Source organism: Phyllostomus discolor, chromosome 5, assembly GCF_004126475.2.
Source record: "Phyllostomus discolor isolate MPI-MPIP mPhyDis1 chromosome 5, mPhyDis1.pri.v3, whole genome shotgun sequence".
Classification (NCBI taxonomy): Eukaryota; Metazoa; Chordata; class Mammalia; order Chiroptera; family Phyllostomidae; genus Phyllostomus; species Phyllostomus discolor.
In genome coordinates this window covers 126587143-126606652 of record NC_040907.2, presented here as the reverse complement: position 1 = coordinate 126606652, position 19510 = coordinate 126587143, and the positions used below count along the sequence as shown (strand labels likewise).

At 56.2% G+C, this 19510-nt stretch overlaps 1 protein-coding gene and 1 long non-coding RNA gene across 2 annotated transcripts in view; one reads left to right on the top strand and one right to left on the bottom strand.

Annotated features, from left to right (window-relative positions):
• COL13A1 (collagen type XIII alpha 1 chain) overlaps window positions 1–19510 on the top strand; it is a 146721-nt gene that overhangs the window by 84222 nt on the left and 42989 nt on the right. Inside the window, exons 11-17 of the mRNA XM_036026860.1 lie at window positions 4193–4219; window positions 4316–4342; window positions 5196–5222; window positions 8267–8332; window positions 11598–11705; window positions 14048–14074; window positions 14841–14876. Of these exons, the coding sequence (XP_035882753.1) occupies window positions 4193–4219; window positions 4316–4342; window positions 5196–5222; window positions 8267–8332; window positions 11598–11705; window positions 14048–14074; window positions 14841–14876 (318 nt within the window). The remainder of the gene's footprint in view (window positions 1–4192; window positions 4220–4315; window positions 4343–5195; window positions 5223–8266; window positions 8333–11597; window positions 11706–14047; window positions 14075–14840; window positions 14877–19510) is intronic.
• Window positions 14083–18986, bottom strand: LOC118500817. The gene is made up of 3 exons (XR_004903403.1): window positions 18481–18986; window positions 14991–15161; window positions 14083–14150 (listed from the first exon to the last, which is right to left on the bottom strand). It is a non-coding gene; the product is annotated as an uncharacterized LOC118500817 (long non-coding RNA).

Here is a 19510-nt window from a genome sequence, read left to right as displayed (position 1 = left end):
GAATTCCTCCCCTCCAAATTTTATTGCCTTTCTCTCTCCTGAATTCCCTCTCTCCTTCCCTTCTTTTCTTTCCTTCCTTTAACACATTTTTGTAGGGTAGCTATAATATATTGGCACTGTGCCAGGTGCTGGGATACGGGCAGGAATAAGGAAGACACCATCCTTGCCATCCTGTAGTTCTCAGTGTAAATAATCACGCATATAATTAACAAATCACCTTCATAATCAGGGCTATGAAAAGGCAGTGCTTGTTGCCCTGAGAAACCTCGGTATAACAGCACCTCACCCAGGCTGAGGGTCAGAGATGCATTCCTGAGAATGAAACTTGAACGAGGGTCTGAGGGATGAGGATTTAACTAAGAGAAAATGGGATGGGAGGGACATGGGAGAACAGCTCGTGCAAAGGCCCCGAGGCAGGAAAGTCCTCGAAATAACCACAGAACTGGAAGAAAGGCAGTGAGGCACTGGAGGCAGTGGGTGGAAGGGCTGGTGCTGGAATCCAGGTCCCTGGCCAGCTTTCCTCTCCATTGCAATGAACAGATTGCAAATGTGTTTTTTGTTGCCCCTACACTGTTCCTAAGCCTGTTGTGCCTGTGCTTGAAGTCATGTAGACCAAGGCAGGAATAAAATTCCATGTTATCATCGTGATAGAGGCATAAGAGGTTTGGATGCCAGGAGTTTGGGGCATCCCCTTCCTGGTGGCTTGATGCTACCACATTTAGTCTTGGCACTTCACAGGTAGTGATGTTACAGAACACAACAGGGGGGCCTGGGATGATATACTATTATTGAAAGAAGGCCCCAGGTCCGTTATGTCCGCCGCCCTAGGAAAGATGTCTCTCAATGCCAGAGATTCGTGAAAAGGAAAGGAAATGTTTATTTAATGCTATACTAACTTAAAGTAGTGACCTAATGTCTATCAAAAAATCCTAAAGTCCCTAAAAACACCCACAAACACACAGTCCTTCCTTCCTTCCCCCTTTGCCCAGTCCAGTATACTGTATCTCAAGAAAGGAAATAGAAGTCTATGGCTCAGGCAGTCCTCTAGTTCTTCTCAGTTAGTACTCCCTCTCGACTGGGAGACCTCCCTGGATTCCCAGCACCCTCGGCTGAGTCGCCTGGATCTCCGCTAAAACCAGGTGGTGGTTCCCCCTTCTAAAGCTGTGGGGGGCCCCACTCTGCCAGGCCGCGTGGTTCTCTCCTCAGGGCTGCTGCGTGGTTCTCTTCTCAGGGCTGCGCATGGTTCTCTTCCTCTCTCAGGGCTGCAGGAGTCTCCACTCCGTCAAGTCTGCGTGGTTCTCCTTCTCAATGGCCGCCAAATCTGGGTTTTAAATCCCCGCGGCCAATCTTCCTCTGCAGCCCCATTTCCGACTCCTCCCACACTCAGCTTCACATTGCCGGAACTTGTATCCTTCCAGCTTTACTGGGCTGCCATCATGAGTCTGGGCAGGTGTGGCCCCATGTCCTGGAGCCAATCCTCTCTGCGCTCCCACACAGGCACTGTAACTCAGGGGACCCGCCCCCCCAGTTACATCTGGGTGGGGAAGTTACTTCCATTCCCCTGGCTTAGAGCTGATCACAGCCACTTAACATATCTATGCAACCAGTCAAAGGTTATAGATATGCCAAACGACCACGACCACGCCAGAGCTTAGCTGCAAGGCTGTTGCTATGCTAAACAGCTCTCAATGGCCCTGCTCCATTTGTCCCTTCCCCCAACCCACACCCTGGGCGGGGGGGATGGAGACATCCCAAAATCTCCTGGACACCTTAACTTCTGGACCCCATTTCAAATGCCCATTTGGGGCCCCCCGTCTTGGCTGCACCCTGTAACAGTGATGATGGTTATCAATTAGCGCTGTTCTGTAATCCTCATAATGACTTGTTATTCCCCCTGCACAGAAGGTAGGAGTGAGGCACAGAGTGTTTGAGCGAGCATATTGGCCAAGGCTGCACACACAGCTCCTAAGCAACAGACAGAGCTGGGACTGGGACCCACATGCTGAGATCTTACCCCTCACCACACTTCCTTTCTGCTGCCAGGGCCTTTTGTCTTGAAAGAAAGGACCCTTCTTCTATGGGGCTCCTCTTCCTGTAGCCCCTCTGCCCCACCCCACTTAACCACCTGTGAGTCTCCCATCTGTTAGGGGTCAGAGCTAATTCAGGGGAAGGGTGGGGCCATCCCATCTCTCAGGAGCCCACTCAGTGTGATAGATCCCCTATCTGCCTCATGGTCATCCATCAAAACCCGACAGGCTACAGAACTATTAGACTCCTGTTTGGCTTGGCACAGGGGCCCCGAGCTATTAATTCAACACTCTGTCTGGCGTAATTATCTTGGCCTGCTTATCATCTGTCTGTCTCCCACTCTCTTCTCTCCCCAGATGGTTTTCCCTCTGCTGTGCATCCAACATGGGGGGCTGGGGCTCACCTTCATGTGCTAAACCCGTGTCCTCACCTGTCAGAAGGGGGTTGTCTCTGTCCCACCCACCTCGCAGGAGCCCCAAGAACTTGATGTAAGATGCAGACAAGATCCGGACCCCAGTGCTGTAAAGGAGAGTGGGAACTCTTCACCCACAACTTAGCCCACTACTTACAGGGCTGCCCTAAAGGTGGGAAGAGTTAATTCACACCAAGTGCTTAGAACTGTGCCTAGCACACCAGAAGCAAGACAAGCTCCTTAGCCAGCACGTCACCCATGACCTGCCTTAATAAAGGGGCAACTGCTTTTCAGCTAGTGATAATTGTTGCCATGTGTTATTGGGCCTTGAAATACTGAAAAGGGACTTGAAGTCTAGGTTTTTGTTGTGCTCTCCTTGCTCTTAAATGTTGGCAATTAAATGAAATAAAACTGTGTATGCTGTGCCAAATACCTCTGGGGACCACGACCGTCCCACCCGCCACCATTCGGGACGCTCAGACTCACTCCTGCAAGTCTGCGTAATCCTGGGTCTTTGTTGATTTCTTGGCCCCGGGCCCTCCACGTGGACTGGGGTACCACATGGATTGTCCCAAAGGTTCCTTGTCTCCTCTTATGAACCTCCTGGGATTTTCCCAGTTGGATGGTTTGTCCAGTTGGCCAGTCATGGTCAAGAGAAGGCTCGTCTCCCACTCAGAAGGATTATCCTGCGGATCCTGAGTTCTCTAAGCCCCCCAAAGATGGGTCCAGTGGGTGGGTCCTCACAGGCCTTCAGGACGGTGGCTGGAGGGGACCTCAGGCCCCAGTGGTTAGGGTACTGCCTGTGGCTCTAGCCAAGTCTAGAAGCCCAAGCCCTGTCTCCCAATGCAGAGAACGTGGCAGAGTGGAAACAGCTGGACCTTATGGTCAGACAAACTTGGGCTCATGTCCCAATGCCACCCCTTGCTGAGTCTTTCTCCCTCACCTTTCTCCCTCACCTTTCTCCCTCACTCTCCATCTGCTAGATAGAGCTGACGTGAGCACCTTTCTCACCAGCCAGGGCAGGTGTGAGCTCAGCACTACTGAACGCCAGCCTCAGAGTGGGTCTTCCAAACAGGAAGTGCTTGTCCTCCCCCACTTCGCTCCGCACCAGCCAGGAGGCCTCCCTGATGGGGCCTCCGCTCAGGCTCCCGAGAGCCAGCTGGACACCGTGTGCTCCTCCGAGACACGAGTCCACCCTGAACTCGGGCTCCTTTCTCAGCCCTGTAAACTTGACAAGACATCCTGGAAGGAAATCCCAAGATCTCTTATGTTCCTCCAAGGAGCCCAAGACGTGGCTTAAGTGATTAACTTCCTGCTTCCTCCCTTTCGCCAAAGGTGTCTCCAAAGCCAGGAGGAGAGAGACGGGTGTGAGTCAGGCCGTCCACAGAGGCGGGCCCCGCCTGACTTGTACATGCAGCCCCTTCCTAGCCGGGGCCTGTGAGAGGATGGCTGGTGGGGGAGTGAACAAAAGATGGCATCTGTTCCTCATCGCGGCCATGCACGTGGGGACAGGGCACAGCTAGTGATGCCCGCTGACGTGAAGAAGCCGAGATGGGGTGTACAGACCACACCCCCGGAACATCTCAGGCACAGGAACACCGGGCGTGGGTGGCGGAGCCCCGGTTTCACAGCTCCGGGCAGTCTGAAAACGCCCAGGGGCCTGGCTTCCAGCGCAGCCCCCACCCAGGCCGACGCCTCTGGTCTGCCCGCCTTCTGTGCACCCACTGACCTGTGTGCGTTTCCTCCTCACAGGGCCTGGCGGGTCCCCGAGGACAGCCGGTGGGTACCTCCCCCTAATGCTCCACAGCAGAGAGGTTTTGGGCCACTGTGTTTTTAGCTTTAGTTTCTAACACTCTCATTTCCATCTCTTCATAGGGACCTCAAGGAGAAAAAGGAGAAAAGGTAGGCCTGACAGCGGTTTTCTAGAATTTTCATCTCAGGTAGAGCACATTTAAAAAAAAAACAGGTGGAAAGGGGTCCAGAACGGTTATTTTTCAAACTTTAGTTCTTATCAGCAGAGCCACGGAGCCCTCATGGTGCCGGGGTGTGAGAGAGAGAAAGGGGAGCTGCTCTGGCTCACGTTCTGTTCGGGGGGCAGACGGGTCAGGGGCGGGGTGAGGGCCCTGAAGTCAGGCCCTCCCCAGCCTCTTTCTCAGCCCCTCCCACCTGCCACACCCCCCAGTCTTTCCTGACCCCCCTCCATGAGCCTCTAGGATTTTGAGGGGTCACTGTGTAAACCACTAGCCTGGCCTCCTTCCTGGCCTCCATTCTCTGCCTCTCTGAATTTCTAATGGAGATTCTGCGCTGGGCTTGCCCCAGGTGGATGGTATAGGGACCTGGCACCGCCAGCTCAGAGAGGGCATCTCTGGGGACCTCATGCCCACGCCTGCCCCTCTGTCTGCCGTTGCCACCCAGGGGCTCCTGTTCAGGAATGCTGGGTGGAGCCTCAGTCTTTCCATGCCAGACATGGAGCATAACTCCTGGCTGCGTGGTCATGGCAAGCGGGGCACAACACAGAGCCCTGCCCAGGCTCCGCGGCGCCACCTCAAGGCAGGCCTTGGGAGCATCTTCCATGCTGCCAGCCAGGGGTGGGGGAGAAAATTAGTTCTCCTGCCTCAGACAGCTCAGTCCAGGACCAGAGGGGGGCTGGTGGGGTTATGAATGTGCACAGTGTGTCCCCAGGTCCTGAGGGTGCCCCTGATGGACAGCCAACAACAAACACCTAATACCCCCTTTCTTTCCCTTTCTTGTCCAGGGTCAGTGTGGAGAGTACCCACACCGGGTAAGTGAACCTCTAAAACTGAGCCATCCTGGGGCACAGCCCCCAGCTCAGCCTCATCTCCCTGGAGCTCCCAGCACCTACAGAGCTTGGGAGCAGGAGCACACAGCCCCCGCTGCACTCAGCAGCCAGAGCAGGGGCTGTGGGGTGGCGGCGTGTGTGCCAGGCCCCAGAGCGTGCCTTGTGGTCAGTCTGTGTGTTTGTGCAGAGCCAGTGTCCGGCACTCGTGTTCACCCACCGTTCCTGTCCGTGTCTCTGCCCTGCGCCGTCTGGGCTGCGAGTCTCCCAGCACGTGTGTCTGTGCGACTTCGAGAGCCGGCCGCTTCTCCTCTGCACATCGCCTTCTCTGCAAGGCCGGGTGGCTTGTGCGAGTGTATGTGTCGGAATCCCTACCTAGTGTGCGTGTGTGGCTGTGTGTGTGTGGCTGTGTGTGCATGTTTGGCTGCCTTCCCTGGCTGATTCAGAGGGACTTTTGGGTTAGTCATTATTTCAGATGACCCAACCTCGATGGTAGGGGTTAACGGGGGGCAGATGGTATCAATTGAAGGGTGAAGTCTCTGCTTTGTTTCTTGAAGGATAGAGGACAGTTTTCAGACAGGGCTAAGATGGTCTCCCACTCCCTCCAGTCGTCCTCCCAGCCACTTCCTTTCCCTGGCTCCACCCCCAGGTGCAAGCCCATAGCCTGCTGGCACCCTGTGAGGAGCCCTCAAACGGTGCCCCAACAGCAGAGCCGTTGAGACAGGGAGGGCTGCGGTGCGCACTGCTCCCTCCAGTGAGAGGTGCAGTGAGCCAGAACCTGGAAAATGCCCCTCATTTTGTGGATCGGCCTTGCCACTCTCAGATCTGGGCATCTAAAGATGGCCCTCCCCCTTTCATGGACCTCATTGTGCCCGGAAATACAGCTCTGGTATGGCCCACTGGCCGCCCACCCCTGCCGGGCAGGGGGATGAGGGAATGGAGACAAACCAGGCTCAGAGTCCACCAGGCTCTGGAAGGCCGCCAGGAGGGCCTTGCTGCAGGGTCCTGCCAATCAGACTCTGATCCCTGAGCTCCTGGGTCAGGGAGAGGCCTCAGGGAGCCTTGAACATGAGTAGCTGGATTGGCATTGAGGCCAAGGCTGGGCTGGGCCCGGGCAGGGGGCGCGGGCCGGCAGCAGCACAGACAGAGCCAGCCTGTCAGTGGCATGTGCTCCAGGGACGTAGGGGCCCTGGTGTTCCGGCCAGCCTGATCCTGATGCAATAATAGAAGGTCAGCTGTGTTTATTTGAAATGATGGGCTCACAGGATTGTTATGTTGCCCGAAAGAAAGACAGCTTCCCCCAGCGCAAAAAACAACACAACTGCAGACGCTCTGGCAGTGTCATCAGTCCTGAGCGAACGGAGGGGGACGAGGGGAGGAGAAGGCTCTCTGCCCCCAAGCCCAACATAAGAAGAGGGAGAAGGAGGGGAGAGAAGGCTCCAGAAGCACCTTTGCCACAGGGTACAGCAAAACACGGCATTGTGACCATGGCAGTGTGGGTCAGGCAGGGGTGAGAGCAGGTTTGGGGACCCAGCCGGTGGGCAGGACAAGGCAGCTGGCACTTGCTGTTTATTTGGAAGTGAGTAGGGAAGCAGGGGACTTCTAGTGCAAGTGATCTATTGGCTTTCTGGGGGGGGTTGCAGGCAAGGTGGGGTGGCAGGCCTCTAGGTTTACAAGATGCCAAGAGAGCCAGGCTGGTCCCTGGGTCTGTTGCAGCCTGTAGCAACTCCAGGGAGGGAGGAAGGGGTGGGGTGGAGTCCCCTGGGGGGGGGAGCTGGCAGGGGAGCTGGTACCTGTGGCTCTGGTACTCACTCTCCCCCGTTGCCCTGTCTCCCCACCTCCATTCCCCCTCCCACACCAGGAGTACCTAAACAGCAGCACACTAGCAGCCCTGCACTCCAACCAGATCATTACCCTGAAGGTTTGTAGGCCCTGTTCTGGAAGGCCTCGAGCTGCTCTGCGGAGAGGCTCCCTGGACACAGAGCCCAACATTGCACATCCTCGGGCCCCTAGCGGGAGGGCGGGGCTTTCCGAGCAACAGCTACATGCGAAGGCAGCTGTGGCCTAGAAAGGCCATGATTGGGCCCCCATGTCCCCAGCTGGGCCCATTCTCAGCCCAGGTGGCCCCTGGTCCTTAACACTCATCCCAGGGGCCTCCTGTGAGTTAAAATGCTTTCAAAAACAAGAGGTTGATCATATGCCATCTTTGTTTTGACATGAGTTCTAACCACTTCCTAGAGCTATGCTTGAAAACGGCAAGAATTTCCAGAAATGAAAATCACATTCAATAATGTGATTGCAAGTTGCCTCTCCCAAACAAGTGGTTGAACATGCCAGAGACATCCTCGCCCAGCCTCTATTTTCCGAGCCCTGCAGCCCCAGGGTGAGACCTCAGCAGCACTTATCTCATGCCCACACTGGCCACACCCTGAGTTGGCTCGACCTCGGGAGCCCGGCTTGGCGCAGCCCCTGACCACCTCCCAGATTCGCTGACATCGGCCTTTCTCGTTCAACCAAAAAAGAACCCAGAGGTCGCCACACACCAGCTCGGCTTCCAGTACCAATTTAGCTGGTCCTGTGGCTCCCTACCTAGCCAGCGCCTCTGAGTCTTCTGCCCCAGCCCGGCAGCCTCTGTCCATGACCAGGAGTGGGTGGGGCCCACAGTGCAATGTTGGGCCACATGTCAGGCGGCCTTTTCAACCCAGGGTGGCCACAGAGGGCAGGCCCAGCCAAAGATGACCACTCTCCCAGTTGGGGGCTGCTGCTGGCCAGCACCCCAAGGGCCACGCCTCCTTCCAGGGACGGTGCACCATCCAAGGGCAAGCTCAGCGCTGCACCCCACAAGCCTTGAGAATGCCCCATCCAGGCCTCCCCTGCCCCATGCCTCATGCTCGCTAATCTTTCTTCTCTCTATCTCTCTTCCATTCCCTCTTGGCCACCCTGCCTTCCTGGCGACTTCGGGCATCCTCCTGAATACCTGCGACCTTTGGCCTTTGCCCTCTGGCCTTCCAACTCATCTTTCTCCTCAGCTGCTGCCTCTCCTCAATTCAGTGCGACTGGCTCCACCCCCAGTCATAAAAAGGCGGACCTTCCAGGTAGACCCTCCCCTTTGCCCAGACCTTGTGTGGCATCCCCAGGGGCTCAGCAAGTCTTTGCACCCTGACAGGCCCGCTGGGGCTGTCGACAAAGACGTACCCGCACCCTACTTTGATTAGATTAGGTTAGACAGAAACGGTACCATAGACCTGGAAATACACAACACCCGAGCCCAGGAGATCCCCAGCTTCCAGCACCCATTACTACTCATGAGAGCCACCAACAACAGCCATTGCTGGCTTACACGTTTCGCAGTGTGACCCACCGTGTTACACATTTCCCAGGCCTGATCCCATTCAATTCTCTCAACAATTTCATGAATTAGGCATGTTGTCCTTACTTCACAGATGGGGAAATCAAGGCTCAGAGACGTTAAGCTGCCCAGGGTTACACAGTAAATTGCAGGGCACCCAGGTTCTCTGCCTCTTACTAGCTGTGTGATTTCGGGCAAGTTACTTAACCTCTCTGTACCTCAGCTTTCCCTTTTGTGACATAAGGATATAACAGTTCCTACTGCCTGGGGCCGTTGTGCACACAAAGCACTTAGAATATCCCCTGGACAGTTTGAGTGCCATCGTTAAACTGAGGCTCAGAGAGAGGTGAGTTGTGCCCGAGCTTGCATAGACTGCAAGAGGCAGAATGGGTACCTGCAGCCAGGCCACCAGACGCCCCCACCCAGGGCTCTCCCAGATGGCCCTATACCCTCTACATGGAGACATGCAGGTTGCTTAGCATCCGATCACTTGTAACCTGAGTTTGAGGGGTGAGGAAGTGTACAGAGGAAATGTAGCCCACAGGCGACAGGAGTAATCACTGTGCGCACCTGCTTCCTTCTTCCTGCCATCCCAGTCCTCGGAGGCCGGGACAGGACCAGATCACAAAGAACAACAGACCTCAGACCCAGAGATTAGGCTGAGGCACTGACTCCAGGCCAGGCAGCCTGTGGCTGCCACACACACCCCTAGGCTCCCTTACACTGTGCAGGGAGTGCCCCCAAGGCCACGGGATGCTCTCTGAAAGCCTGAAAGTATGGCCTGGAGCCACCATCTGGCTTGACTCAGGAGTCCCGGGGCCTGCATGTCAGGCACCTGGTTGTACAAGGCTGAAAAAAAAATCACTCCAATTAACAGCTAAAAATACAGAGGGACATGTGATACGCATGTCACCCGAGCCTGCCTATCCCATTACACCAGCCAAATCCTCGAGAGCCTCCATGCGCTCTAAGCGCTTTCCCCGAGCAGGACTGTCTGTCGGGCCTGCTGGCTGCTCAGAGAGGCACCAAGTGAGCTCACAGCCACCCACTCCTCCCCAAGCCAGGCCCCACGCCCGGAGGGCGGAGTCCTTGCTCTCAGCTGCATCCTCCACTGTTTGGTGAGTGCCCCTAGCCCCAGGCACTGTTGTGAGAATTCCGCGTGGGTTATCCCACGTAACCCCTCACTGGCCACCACCATCATCCCCACCTTACATATGAAGAAATTGAGGGGCGGGTGAGCCGGAACTTTCTGTGCTGCCCTGACCTGGTTTGCAAGGTGGAGATGGAAGTGCAGGGGCCCCTGTTCTGCCAGCTGCAGCTTCTGTCTGGAGAACGAGGTTTCTGTACTGTCGGCCATCATGGGACATAAACGGTTTACCCATTTCCTATCAATAAACCAGTATTGATTTTACAGGCTCTGTAAGATACTTAAACACTGGTCTCATATTAGTTGAAACAGGAAACTTTGTAAGTGACATGATGTGCTTAGCAGGCGGTGCTGGACGTCACTTCCAAAGTGCAGTGAGTTACACCGTGAGCAGTTTTTGCCGGGGGCTCGGGTGGAACAAGTAGGATTACTCTGGGGGTCCGAGTTGGGGTCCTGGCTCCCCACTGCCGAGTTCTCCATGTGACCTTGGTCAGGGAACTCACCTTCCCTGAGCCTGTTTTCTCTTCTGTAAAATGGGACTTGGGGCCCACTTCTACACCTGCCTCCTGCACCATGAATGCTCCTGGCCCTCAGCAGCCCCTCAGAGGTGGCGGCAGGACAAAGCCCTGGGCCCGGAGGGGCTCTGCTGAGCACCGTCTGCCCTCCGAGGTCCCAGGCAAGAGATGGTTCACGCAGGTGCTGCTAAGCCCTTACCATCCTCGTTCTGAAGCTGTGCACTCCTGTTTATAACCATCATTTCCCTCTGCAATTTGCAGGAAGCAGCCTTAGCTCCCTCTTTTACACAGGGAAGCAGGAGTCCCAGAGGCCTGCCGAGATTACCCTGAGCAGGGTGGGCTGGCCTGGACCTCAGGCTGCCTGCGTCCCCCCGCATCCCAGCCTGGAGCTCTCACAGCAGGCAGGCTGTTCTGTGTCAGCCTGTCTGTAGGGATGGATCTCTTGTCACAGGATCTGAGCCCAAATCACCCCTGAGAAGTTCACTTTGAAACTAACATAATGGCATTGGAGGGTAGATCTAGAACAACTCTGGCTGGCCCCCAGACCAAGATCTGGGTCACAAGAACCAGGCTCTCTCCCCCTCCTGAGGGAACAGGTTGCTAACCCTGCCTCCCAAGCCCTCTGTCCACCCTGATGCATCTGGAGAACTCATGCCCCACCTGAAGGAGGTGCCACTCCCCAGCCCAGTCCATGATTGCCCCCAGAAATGTGGGCCTAGCTGCCAGGGCCCCCAGTTTTTCATCAGGAGCCACCAATGCAAATTTTTTACTTAAAATCTCTTGCTGAATTGTTTAGCGAGCCAAACAAAATTCTGTAACCTCTGACCTAAGGATCCGATTTGATCCTTTGGGCCAGATCACTAAAAACCGTAAAGAGGTGCGTTAGGAAAGGAGAACTACTGTTCTCATTTGGTGTCTGACAGAGAGGCCAGGGCGTGGAGGGAGGGTGTGACTCGCCACAGGCAGGGAGCAATGGCAGGCCCTGGTCTCAGACCACGTGGGCTAGACCCCGGCGCTCTGCCCAGGCTGGGAACAGACCTTCTGAGCTGGGGGTCGCCTCACTCACGCCTCTGTCTCTCCCACCCACAGCAGGGCTCTCACCCTGGGACCAGCTGCTCCGGCAGCGAGTCCTCCCTGGAAGAACCCCCTTTTGGGGGCCTAGTGTCTTGGCCATCACCTTGCTGCCACTAGTCCCTGCATGTAGTCACCACTGCGGCATCATCACCATCACACCACCACCGCCTTCCCACCAGAGCCCACGCAGGGCCCTCACCGGGTGCATGGCACTGGGGCGGGAACCGCTCTACAGCCCTGGGTGTCTCTTTAATGCTTGTTTCCATGATCCTCAGGGTGAACAGGGCCAGGCCGGTACCCAAGGCCCACCAGGGCCACCGGGCCCCCCTGGACCTAGTGGACCTCTGGGGCATCCAGGACTGCCAGGGCCTATGGGGCCACGTGTAAGTACTCCCTTCCTCTCTCCCCTGCCACCTCTTCGGAGACTTGTCCTAAGAATTCTCTCGAAGCATCCAAACTGTGCATAACCAATAGGAACCAGTATCCCAGCCGAATGGCAAAAGCACCTTGGCAAAGCCATTGAACGTGGGTGGCCCATGCGAGGAGCTGCTCACCCCAGCCACACTTGCCTGCTGCCCCCTAGTTCTGAAAATATACCTCGTGGGGCCATGCCCTCAGCTCCAATCATTGCCTTCTCAGGAGAAAATCACTAACAGGCTGGCTGCAACCTCGACAAGAGGGAAGAGAGTTTCCAGGGCCACCTTTGATGGCTGCCCCGGACCACTGGGCTTAGGAGAACCTGAGTGGGGGGCAGTGAGCTCTGACAGAGGTAGCAGAGGGTTGTCCCCCAGCTGGCACCCCTGACAAACATGCCTTTTCTGGGGTGTGCAGGTTCCATACTCCTAGGCCACCAGGTGAATGCCCGGTCGGCCGGAGGGGGGGCCTGCATTGAGCCTGAGGATTGGCAGAGGACCCAGGGAGGCCAGCAGGCACCCTGCCTCCAGGCAAGACCACACGCAGTTGGGGCCACCAAGTCACCTGCTTCCAAACCCTGGCCGAGACCCAGCCGTTTCTCAGCCCGGCTTTGTGCAAGGAAGCGCCAGGGCAGGAGCGCAGCGCAGCAGGCCCCTGGGCTGCTTTGGAGAACATGGGTTCCCCACCCAGAGCCGAGACTACTAGCATCACCCTTGGTGACGTTAGGAGGGAGGGGGTGAAGGACAAAAATTGTTTAATAATGTTTTCCCCACATGGCCAAAAAACAAACAACCTGGTTTTCTTTCTCATGACTGAAACATCATACATTCATTATGAAAAATCTGAAATATAGACAGAGTTTTAAATTGTCAAGTTTCCCGTATCCATCGTTCACCATCATTCACATTTTGGAGAGTCCTTCCATTTTGCTCCTTAGATATAGCAGCACTTAAACCTTTCCAGGTTCCGAAATCTATAGACCAGTTTGTATCCTGTTTCTTTTTCATTTGCCATCCTAAGCCACGCCCTTTTCCACATCGGGAGTCGCCTACAGCTGGATCTTTACAGCTCCTGGGCCTTTTGGGAAATCAGTGAAAGAGTTCCCTTCTGTGATCTGTGTCCTTGGATGTAAAAAGCCTGCACCTCTCTGACCGTGCCCCTGGGACAGAGCCCCAGAGGCAAAATTGCTGGGTCACGCTGTCCCTGCCAAATAGCCCTCAGCAAGGACAGTCACATTCCAGGTCACTGGGCCCCACATCTGGGCCCCTTTGCTGCCCCAGTCACCCATACTGAGGCTCCGTACCAGGTCCCTCCAGGCTGGGCGACGGCCCCGGCTGACCAGCACTCAGCTGGGCCGGAAGGTGGCACAGCGGTGCGAAAACCAAGCTTGCTGGGGGTCTTGGCTGCCCTGTGCAGCTTGACCCCCCACAACAGATGTTCATATTTCCATGATTTCTCCCCAGGACCCCAGCAAGGGAGGTTAGTCTCACTTTCATTGGTTGCTAGATGGGAAAATGGAAAATCTGAAAGGAATTGCACTAAACCAAGCTGAGACGACCAAAAACGGGCTCGACGTCCACCTCTTTGCTGACTGCCCTTCCCCAGACACACTGGGCTCCCACTCACTGAGCCCGAGCCAGATGGTTTTCTTTGTTAGGTTTTTTATAAAGAAAAAATACAGAAAGTGTGTTTTTAAACCCACTGAAACAGACCAGACCGAGGCAGCACGGTTTCCCGCAGCCTGTGTCTGCCAACCAGACCCACACCCAACCGCCCGCCACCCCATCCCCCCCCCCCCCCGCCCCACAGCCAGGACAGCCTCTTCCTCTCCCTCGGGCCCCACAGGCCCTGGGCCCACGCCCCTCCCACTGCTGGCTGCCATGGCCTCAGCGCCCAGGGGAAGGAGGCAGAGGGCTCCCCCACAGGCTGGCAAGGCCAAAGGCAAAATCATAACTCTTCTGGGCAAGGCTGGCTTTCCAGGGAGGGGTCCCAATTAGTAGGTGGGTGGGTAAGGATCTGGACCAAACCACACTCTTGATTTCACATGATGCCACTGACCTATTTTCCAGTGGGCAAGCACAGAGGCGATGCCCACGGTGCCCACATGGCTCCAGAGAGGGACATGTTGTCCCCAAGTGCCCTCAGCAGGTCTCAGACACCCTCCCAGGATCCTCTAGTCTGTTCACGTCCAAACCCAGTACAGCTCTCCACGCCCTGCTTTGCCCCCAGCCTGCCTCTGCTGTGAGCATGACTCACCTCAACTGTTTACCCATGGAATTCACCTCCACTCACCTTTCTCTTGCTTCCACAGGGCTTTCCTGGGCCTCCAGGACCAAAGGTGAGGGCCCCTGGGTGACACGCTGAGCGGGTGGGAGAGTTCCCTGCAGGGGACGGGCAGGCAACGCTGAAGGGCACTGCAGAGGAGCCGAGAGGGAGCTCAGCTGAGAGATGGGTCATGCTGGGCTCGTTCCCAAAATGCCACCCTCTTGGGCACTGACTGGGCTTCACAAGGACTGAACTTTTGTGTGCTCAGTCGTCCAAGTCCTCTGGCTGGTGGAAGGTGCGGTCCCACCTCCAAGGGGGGTCTGGGCGGGGACCTCACAGTCCCCTTGAAACTGAAGGCTGATGCTCAGGGTGCTGTTACAACCTCCCAATAAAAGGGTGTTTCATGAGGGGTCAGAACTGGAAGGGACCTTCGGGGTCATCTGGTCTCATCTGGAAGCTCTTGATGTCAAACCGATGTTCCCTTTGAAGCGGAGGGACCCCCGGGCTCTGAGGATAAGTTGCAAAGCCTGCCCACTTTACAAATGTGGACGCTGAGGGTCCTGGGGCAAAGTGCTCTGCGGAAAGTCAGTGGTACAACCGAAACGGAAACTCGGGCCTCCAGCCCCGAGGTGACCCTCCCCACCATCGCTCTGCCTCCACAAGGCAGGGGCCTGTTCTGGGCAGCAGAGCAGCCTCTGTCACGGTGCCGGTGGCTGGGGGTGGGGGTCAGGAGGATTTAGACATGGGGAGGAAGTGGGATGGGAACGTGAAGAGGACGGCAGGAGCTGGGGCTTGGTGTTAGGGAACCCCCTCTCAGTGTCCTCTCTTTGTTCCCGCAGGGAGACCCGGGCATCCAGGGCCACCACGGCCGGAAGGTAAGAAGTGGGGAGAGGAAGACCCTCCCCCCGCGGTAACCCAAGTGGGGTCTCCCCAGGGTGCACACAGATCCAGACCTGGTCATGCACACAATATTTTGCATGCACACTCACCCAGCACGAGCCTCATAATGCTTGTGAAGGTGGATGGGCAGGGGTCATGTCTCCGTTTGGGGGAGCGGGAGGCTGAGGGGGGCAGGGCCTTGGGCAAATCAGGGGTCCAGCTGGACTGCTGCGGCTGTGTCTGTAGCGAGGCACTTCAGGTCTGCCAGGCAGAGCTCTGGGCTGAGCATGGTTGGGAAAATGGGGGTAGGGTCCCAGCCCTTCTCTCTGGCAGCTCCCAGACCAGAGAGACGGAATTCCTGCGCAAATAACCCTGGCGAAGGCAGGCTGTGCTCGCTGCTACTATCACAAAGTACTGTGTGACTATGGGGGGTGGAGAGATTAATTCCAGGCTGGCAGGAGTTTGGGAAATCTTCTGGGAGGTGAGAGCCTATGAGCTCAGGTCTGGTGAATGGGTAGGTGTATCAGCTATCTATTGCTGTGTAACAAACCATCCCAAGCTTACTGACTTGAAGTGACAGTTTGTTTCTCACAGTTCTGTGGATTGGCCATCTGGGAGCACCACGGGTCTCCCCTGGGCTCACTCGTGTAGTCACGTTGGGCAATGGATGGAAAGGCCAGTGGGGCCAAGGCAGCTGCATCCACATGTCTGGTGATGGGTGCTGGCTGCAGGCGGGGTGCCTCTGTTCCCCTCCGCTCAGCCTCCAAGCCCCCAGTGGACTAGATAGAGCTTCTTACAGGATGGCAGGCCCAGGGCAGCGTTCAAACTGGGCAAGTTTCGGTGCACTTTGAGTCACATTTTCTGATGTCCCATTGGTCAAAGCAAGTCACATGGCCAAGTCATGTCAGGTAGGGGAGGAGATTCAGCTTCCACTTGTTTTTGTGGAAGGGGTGGCAAAGCACTTGTGGCCATTTTTAATCACCACAGTGGTCCTTCGGTCAGCGATGTCAAGGGAGATGGCATTTTAGACAGGGAACCAATGTGCCCCAAGGCCCGGTGGTGGTCGTTACTACAATAACATCAATACGATCTTAATAAAAGTCACCACTCGATGAATATTGCCAGACTGTCCTTCAAAGTGACCTGCATTATTTCTGATCCCAGGACCATCTTAACAGGCTGGTACTATTCTTCTATTCACACATGAGGAACATGAGGCATGCCCACAGTCCCTGGGCTCCTAAGTGACAGGGCAGGAACGCACGGCCAGGCCTGGGCCCTTCCCCACGGGGCACCGCCTGCTGCAGGCGGGGAAGCCCCTGGAGTCTTGCTGCCAGGAGAGGACAGGGGGGCAGGAAGAAAAGAAGGACATGGAGGGGGAGGGGTTTGGAGAGGGAAGAATCACTTCTGAGAAGCACATTACTCTGCGTACCCTAATCCAGCGGCTGCCGTGACCGCATTGTTTTATGGGTGCTTGGTGGGTGAAATGGTGAGACCTGAGAGTTCTGTAATTAGTTCTGCATAAACTGAGAAGTTTGTATTGTGTCAGGAAGTGGAAACTATAGCCCCAGCGGCTGCCTCCATCCACTCACACAGACTCACAGAATTTACTGCCTCCTGGTGCGGAGTGGGGTCGGTTTTCCCATTAAGCAGCCACACCAGCTCTTTCAAGCTGTGAAAAAAACTGCAGGGCCGGCCAAGGTTTCCCTGGGATCGTGGCGATGCCCAAAACTAGCATCCACACCATGGCGGTGTCTGCGTTCTCCTGCCATTTGGGGGTCTGGTTCATCCGGAAAGAGCTTAGGCTCTGTTGTCCTCAGAGGGCTCAGCTTGGGGCCGGTGTCAGGATGACAGAGGCCCTGGTGCCATGAGTGTGGCAATCCCGGGCTCAGACTTGGGACGAATCATTCAACCCCGACTGCATTGAATTTGCAGAGAAAACCAGTGTGGTCTTGCTGACAGGGGGGCAGCTCCCGACCCCCAGGAAGCCTGCTCTGGGGAGAAAAGGCCGCGCCAGAGGAGGCTCCAGCAGGAAGGACCAGTGTGCTTCTTCCACATGGCAAGGGGCAGAGCAAGTGCTGATGGGTACCTTTGGAGGAAGGGAGCTCCCTGTCACCCGTAGAGGCTGGATAACTGTGGGTCTGGCACGTGTTGAGAAGAGTCTGTATCTGATGATGGAAGACTGGATGAAAATCCCTTCCAGCGCAGGGACGCTCCAGCTTCCCGCAGACAGAGTTGGCTCCACACCCCCTAGGGAAGAGCAGCCCTGGCTTTGTAAGGAGTGGGTCTCCTTGAGTCTCGTCCAGGCTTCCTTCACCCACAGCCAGTCTTGTCACAAGCGTCACCACTTCCAGGTCTCATGAGAACTGAGAAGGCCCTTCTTCTTCACGCTTGGCTCTTGCTACCCCCCACCCTTTCCTTTCTCTGCCGGACCACCAGCGCTGCCCTTCCACCACAGCCCCTCGTGGGGTCTGCAGGGGCGGTGCAGCCGCCAGTGCTCTCTTGCTGCCTCTCGGGGTTTCTGGAAGGCTCCCACTGCCTCCACTGGCCCCAGCCTGTCCTTGAGTCTTGTCAGTAGGTCCCCTCACCTCTGTGCTGGCTCTCACTCTGCTGGGACACTCGTCTGTCATCACCTCAGCCACAGCCTCCTCATCCAACCAAGCGCAGAAGGTGTGCACTGGGCACTGGTGGCCGGCAGCAGAGGGCTGGCCCCTACTGACCTGGGGTCATTCCTCCAGGTCAGGCAACTCTCAGAAGGCTCCATGTGCCCGTACCATGGCCCCAGGCCCACCAGGCCCGTGGGCCTTGGCTCCAGTGACCACCATGCCCAGGCAGAAGTCTGCTTCTCATCAGAACTCTGAGAGGAAGAGACTAGCGCCCGAGGACGAGTGCAGCAATGCTTTATGTCTCCGTTTTAGCCAAAGATCACTTGTTCCCCGCCTCACTCAGTCTTCACCGTGGCCCAGCTCATTATCTTCACTGCCTAGATGAGCTCAGAGAGGTTGATACTTTGTCCAAGGCTGCACAGCCAGTGAATAATCCTCCAGAATGGGAAGCTAGGTCACATGAGCCCAAGCCCAGAGGCCAGCCTGCTCACCCTGGTGCAGAAGCACATGTCTCCTCAGGGGCTCTCGCCCAGGCTGAGCTCACTGTGCAGATACCGCTGCCCTCTGTGTTCTCTGGGATGCAGAGGGTTCTTCCCGCAAGCACCCTTCCTTGGTCCATCATTTCTCTTTCTCTCTCCTTTCCTTTCTGTCTCTGTTTGGAGTGAGGCGTGGCAAAGAGGCTGCGACAGGAAGGGTGGCCTGCTGACAGGAGCTGAGATGAGTTTGCTCCCCACCCCAGGGAGGAGCAGCGCTGGCAGGTGGGAACACACCGCTGGGACAGGGGTCAGGCTGTGAGGGGGACCTGGGGAGTGACCAAGGGACCCTCTACATCTGCTTCAACTGCTGAGCACCAGTGACGCGACACACGTGCTGGGAGCCTTTTTTCAGCGTGGGCTGGAATTTAACTCTCAGCAAAGATGTTTCTCAGCCCTTGAATTATGCTAAAGATTTTCTCCACTGACCCACTGCCACCACCCCAGCAACTGGACCCAACCTGACAGCCTCCCAGAGGCCAGCCCGGCCGGCAGGGTGGGCTTCTCCACCAGCTCCTCAGAATTGAAGCCTAGTGTGGCCACAGGCCCCGTGCTGCCCCAGCCCCACTCAGGGCCAGCCCCGCTGCCTGGACACTGTAAGCATGGTTGTGTACCCATGTGGTACCTATTTGATCCAAATTTATGACACCAATCTACTTTAAATATGTTGCAAGGCGCAAAATGTGTTTAAAACATTGCAACCTTGGCTTTCTTTCAAGAGGATTGACGAGCATTGTCAGACTACATGTGAACACAAATCTGGTGAGAGCTTATCTCTAAGCACAGCAGAGCTGGTCCGTGGGTCTCAGCGGCGGGGGTGCTTCGATGCTTGTGGCGGTCTGGGTGTTAAGCCTCCGGGTTCGCATGGAGGACTGTGGTTCAGCACACATTCCCTTCCTGCTCAGGGCTGGACTTTTACAGACCAGAGGAAGCAGGATGTGAGAACTTCATGCTAGAGCAGCAAGAGCTGCAGTGACCCCTCCTGGAGGCTGCAGGGCTCCCCAGAAGCAAGAGAGAAGGTCCGATGGGCCCTGTGCTTGGATGGGTGGGGTACGGGGGTGAGGGTGTAAGGAGCAGAAGCTCGCTCAGCCAGCCCCTCTGGATCCTCCTTTTCTGGCCACGCCAGCCCCCCTCCTCACCACTCCTCAGCTCTTCTGCTTGTGGGCACGTTCATTCTGACCTGCCAGTCAGGGCCGGGGGCCACGTGGATGGACACACTTCTGCAGAATGATAATTAGTATTATTATAGCTAACTTATGGGGCCTCTTCAACATGCCAGTTTGATTATGTGGCACTTTGCATGCATCCCTTTACTAGATCTTTGTAACAACCCCGTGAGGTAGATTTTGTTCTTGTCCCTGATGGACAGATGAGCAAAGTGAGGTTCACAAAGGTGAACCCCCGAAGGTGCACAGCTAATAAGTAGTGAAGTCAGGTCTGCTTGACCCTAAAGCCTTGCTCCGAATGACTACTATCTGCGTCTTGGGAGCC